Source organism: Syngnathus scovelli, chromosome 11 (genome assembly GCF_024217435.2).
Source record: "Syngnathus scovelli strain Florida chromosome 11, RoL_Ssco_1.2, whole genome shotgun sequence".
Classification (NCBI taxonomy): domain Eukaryota; kingdom Metazoa; phylum Chordata; class Actinopteri; order Syngnathiformes; family Syngnathidae; genus Syngnathus; species Syngnathus scovelli.
The window spans coordinates 8,528,603-8,533,872 of record NC_090857.1 but is presented as its reverse complement, the minus strand read 5'-3'; the positions used below and the strand labels follow the sequence as shown (position 1 = coordinate 8,533,872).

The 5,270-nt window shown below is 42.2% G+C and overlaps 1 protein-coding gene across 1 annotated transcript; it reads right to left on the bottom strand.

The window, feature by feature from the left end:
• Positions 1-633: 633 nt before the first annotated feature.
• On the bottom strand, positions 634-3,270 carry cav3 (caveolin 3). The gene is made up of 2 exons (XM_049734793.2): positions 3,011-3,270; positions 634-1,998 (listed from the first exon to the last, which is right to left on the bottom strand). Exons 1-2 carry the CDS (start codon positions 3,125-3,127, stop codon positions 1,657-1,659), a joined length of 459 nt encoding a protein of 152 aa, XP_049590750.1. The 5' UTR covers positions 3,128-3,270; the 3' UTR covers positions 634-1,656.
• Positions 3,271-5,270: the final 2,000 nt, after the last annotated feature.

Genomic DNA, 5,270 nt, shown 5'->3' with positions numbered 1-5,270 from the left:
CTGTATGATTAAAACACTTAATAAGTTGACCAAGGTAAATATATATATATATATTGGTGCTTTTGTTGGTTGTACTACAGTACACAAACAGTATTAGTGGAGCAAAGAATGATGAAGGAAATTATATAACATATGCTACTCTGTTTCTACAAAATGGCATTTTTTTGTGTGTTCTTGTCAACATTTGACTAAAATATGATTTACAATCTGAAATAATTCATAATTTCCTAAACATAAACGTTGGGTCATTATTGCTCACGGTCTGCCGAACTTCTATTTATCTTTGTTGTAAGGAGGGGGAAATCTCATTCATGGATTATTAATCATAATAATAGACTCTCATTTCCATAATACAATTTGATGCTGGACAATAAGTTAACTAAAATGCATCAACTAAAATTAAGTGACTGCGGACACATATTAACCCTTCATATTAACACTATGATTTACAACCACTATGCCATGCAGGATGCATTCGAGATCATCAGGTGTGCAGAATATTTTTCCATTTGTTTTAATTGGTAAAAAAAAAAAAAAGATGTGAAAGATGCACAACAGCAGCCTCTTGTGGGGGGCACTGATTAATCAACAAGGCAATCTAGTTTAAATGGGAAAAGACACAACCTACTCACATTTACATGTCGTTTGTGTTTAATCATTAAAGAGGTGGTGAGTTTGACAAATTCATTTTCAAGAAATATCACGGACTATCCATTTGATTTAATTTGCACTTAATGATGCATTCGAGCAAGTTTAATCACAGTTAGCTGAAGTCAACAAAGGTTAACACATGACATCGTAAAAGACATTTTTCCATCCAGAAGACGTGTCACGCTTGCATGCACGTAAGTCAACAGTGGGCGCAACAGTGATGAGCACTTCACTCCATCTCATATGAATTATTGACGTTGTGGAAGGAGGCGGGGGGGAACATGGCCCCCTTCCCGCGCCCTCCCAATCAACAATAAGGCCTTCCAGGGTGGCAGAGCTGCCACAGAAGCATGTTGCCTCCCGCAGCTGTCACTGGGCTTCTGTGGCAAAGGCACAGTGGGCATCCAGTTAAAAAAACGTGTGTGTTTGTGTGCGTGTGTTTGTGATTGTGTGTGTCACCCGCCTGCAGAGATGCACTTTGAAATAATAACGCATTCCACAAAACGTTGCCATCCACTTAGAAGCGTTTTACTTAAAAAGAAAGCTGACTGTCTCTGACAAAGTTTTCATTGAACAACAGCCGTACTGAAAATCCTCCATGATGAAAAAGCTAAGTTTTATATTTTGGGCTAATTTTTTATCGTAATATTTTCTTTAAAGTCAATAACTCAAAAACAACATAATCCATTTCCTGCTAATAATTCTACTTTGTTGTGTGTTTTGTATGAAATCCTACAAAGCGGTTAAAATGTTTCTACTAATAACTGTAATTTCATGTGCAAAATATTTTTTTGAATCTCATGATAATAGATCTCTCCATGAAAAGGGGGCGGGGCAAACTTATCAATTTTCTACTAATAATGCTACCTTTTTTTGTACAAAATCCTACTAACAGACCTCTCTGGGATGAGAGAATGGTAGACAAAATATAGTCGCCAACGTGGTGTAGAAAAAGATAGCAGGCCTCGTCTGATCGCACTTTTCCCAGCAGCGTCGTGTGAGTTTTTAGACCTCCTTGCGCAGTGCCACGCGTACGCTGCCGAAGATCTTGCCCAGGGCTTCGAACAAAGGATCGCAGAAGGTCTGAATGCACAGCAAGTAAATGCGGCTGACGCACTGCGACTCAATCAGGCAGCTCTTGATGCAGGGCATCACCGCCCAGATGTGGCAGAAGGAGATTAAGGCAAACAGGAAGCCCCAGATGAGAGCCACGGGGATGCCGAAGATGGCGGACAGAATGCGGTAGCACCAGTACTTGGACACGGTGAAGGTGGTGTAGCTGAGCTTCCAGACGCCGTCCAGGCTGTGTGTGCCATCTGGCTCCGCGATGACGTCCTCGAACTCCACCTGATGACATTAAGGTCAGCAAATTGGTCCTGAAATGTTCATGAACTGAGATCACATACACATGAGTGAGTGATCTGTGATGTAGCAAACAAACTTAGTGTGGCTTTGACTTGTTTCTGTAACCTCACTAGGAAGATAGTATGACATCATTGTGCTTTCTAATTGTTGCTGCTGTTTTGGTTAGCAATTCAAATGCACTCAGTTGTCAACTGTGTCCATGAACGGAGGTAATTATAATTGCCAAGTGGGTCGTGTTAGTGTGGACAGTAGTACAGTATCACATGTGCGGGCCAGGTTACGCTGCAATCTGCCAGTTGAGCTCTTGGAAAATCTGTCTGCATTCCAAGCTGAGACTCCAACAGAATGTTAATGAACTTTTCAGACAGGCAGGCGGGCAGCAGACACCCCACACATCTATAAACATTTTGTCTTTGTCTTCCAAACCAATGGCCAGGTTCCGCTCGAGCTGATTGTTCAAAGAAAACCGTCTGGGCTCATCCTCGGAACAAATTGCTGAATTGGTTTACATTTTGTCAAGGGCTGAAGGCGTTTTGAAGAAGAGGGGATTGCCTAAACCCTCCAGAACAATGTTGTTATAAAATTGTCGCATGCAGAAATGTGTGTGTGTACTTATACATAAAATATGCATGCAATTATATTTATACTGTGCATCAACCTTGCAGACTTCCCATCAGTTAGCAACAAAACAAAATCTAATCTCATGGTAAATGTAAATAAGTGATCCCCGCTAAGAATCAGAGAATAAACAGTTGTCGAATCTAAATAAAACATGATAGCTCGGGATATCAGTTACACGCATACTCCACCATTCCCAAAATAAACACGACTTTCTGAACAAGCAACAGGAATAGTTCCTGATCTATTTAAGGAATTTTGATCAAGTGCAGCAACCTGTATTTGCTAGCTACAAATTTTTATGTCCATGCATGTTCTACAAAATATTTTTCATCATCCTTCCACTGAAAGGGAGCGGTCGTCGCATGGCACAAACCTTCACCACGTCCTCATTGATCTGCTTCGGGTCACGGTTGATAAGATCGATCTCCTTGGTGTTGCTGTCCTTCATGATCTTTTCATCGTTGGCGTTGTACTGGTACTGGTCCGCCATATTCGGGGCTGCAGGTCCTGGATGATGAAGAGGAGTGAAAAGGCGCACTGCAGGCACGGAGTGAACCCCTGCATGGACTGTGCTGACGATCCCGTTGACATGCCAGTGGACAGCTGCTGCACGCCCTGGTAAATTTGGAGGCCTGACCTCCCACCGTGCACACACACACGCACACAATGTGGTGAAGTTATGCCTTAAAGGAGAGCCCACGCTTGTGTCACATTTCACATGGGCTTGCGGGAGGCCGACTGGGCAGAGTTTGCACTGTGGCACCAACTTCCATCACACGAACATACAAGCAAACAATCCTGCATGTGGAATGTTGTGTTTTGTGACTTAATTACATTCAACTGCAGAGAAGACAAAAAAATAATCACAGCGTCACTGACACTGTTAAAGATGTTTCAAGATGTATTCAACGGCTTGTTAAATTAATTCGGATTTGCGATGCGGATCAGGAAGCTTCTCATGTCTTTTTCCAGTCTAATTATTAAGAGCTACACTCAGCAGCCACTTCACTGGGTACGTGTGCATGACCTAATGAATTCCAATGCTAGCTTGAAACAAAAGAAATTCATTTCGAAGCTAAAAAAAAAAAAGTGTCGCTCAGTTTGCTTCATCACTGGGTGAGAGATATTAATTTAACACTGTGTAGAATGCAGACCCATTAGAGTGAAAATGTCAGGCTGGAGTGTTCCACATTAATGGCGGCCTCTTTGTGAGCCCCATCAGTGTGGTGCAAATAGGCAGGATGGCCATTTTAGTCTTAATTGTCCTCCTACCATCATGCAGTTGTTGCTATCAGTCAGTGCTTTCTATAATAGAATCTTGTATTCAAACAAGAAATAGCTCATATACTGTCATGTTTCCAAAAAAAGAATAGGAAACCCTCATGGGAACTTGGGAAAGAAGGCAGCTAACAGATTGTTGATTATTGGATCTTCTGTTGAAGCAAATGGCATTAGCATTTGGCGCTCTGGTCCCCAGGCGGCATCAATGGGCCAGGGAAAGGGGATCAGAGTGTGTGGATCCATCCGACTTGATTAGACGGGCAGCATTCCTGCTGTGGCAAGCCAACAAGCCAGGAGGGAGATGGACACAAATAGATCAGGAGAGAGTGAAGGTGGGCCGGCCTCGCCCCCTCAGAGTCCAAGCGAGGCCACCTGATCCTAATACACGTCATGCAGCCAGCCCGCACCTAAATTTAGACCACGTTTACTGTGATGGGGCGGGGAGATGCCAGTAATGGGTCATGTGTTTAGTTATCAAACTGTCAAATCATGCAAACTAGCATGTTTGTTGCTTTGTACTTGGATGTCATACATACATCAGTATGCACGGATTTATCAGTATGTTAAATCAGGTGACATTTTCTCTCGGCTAACATGTTGTTTTGAAAGACAGCGGCAGTGTATTTGATTTATAAACATATGGAAATTACAGATGGAGCGACTTCCGTTCGGAATCTCACCTAAGGTACATCGGGGTCGGGTGTGAAATGAGCAGTCGTGCCCTCACCATGGCAACAGTAACATGCTTCCCCCCGCCAACAAGACGTCATTGTCATTATTAGCTCATTATTAACAAGCACATTCAAATGACTGTAACACACAAGCTAATGCGGCAGTTCACTTTATGCCATTCTCTAATTAGTCTTTGAAGAACCTTTTACGACCTTTTACTGGGAGTGGGCCATTATGGCTCAGATATGCAATAATTAGCCAGCAAATGGATGGATGCTTGTTTGAAGACAATAATCAGTGCACTAATGATAATTCTTGTAACTCCAGTCATTTTTTCTTTCTCTCGAAATGCAACCTTTTTGTAACACACACGCACATGCACGATCCAATGATATCAAGTACAAGAGCTGTGACCTTCGTAAAGATAATAAGGCTCACTTTTGATGGACAGAGGTATTCGCTCTTCAACAAAAGGAAGTCAGAGTCAGACACACTTGGGAATTGTTGCAAACACAATACTGTAAAGTTAACGAGGCCTGGATGTTGATTCATATCCGCTTTACCCTTGAAGCCCTGTTCTGTGTTCAATATGAATAACATACAATATTAGAATGAAAGAGAAATTTCACCAGCTGCAGTATTTGATTTCCAATAGTGGAATCGCCAGCCATTGAGGATTC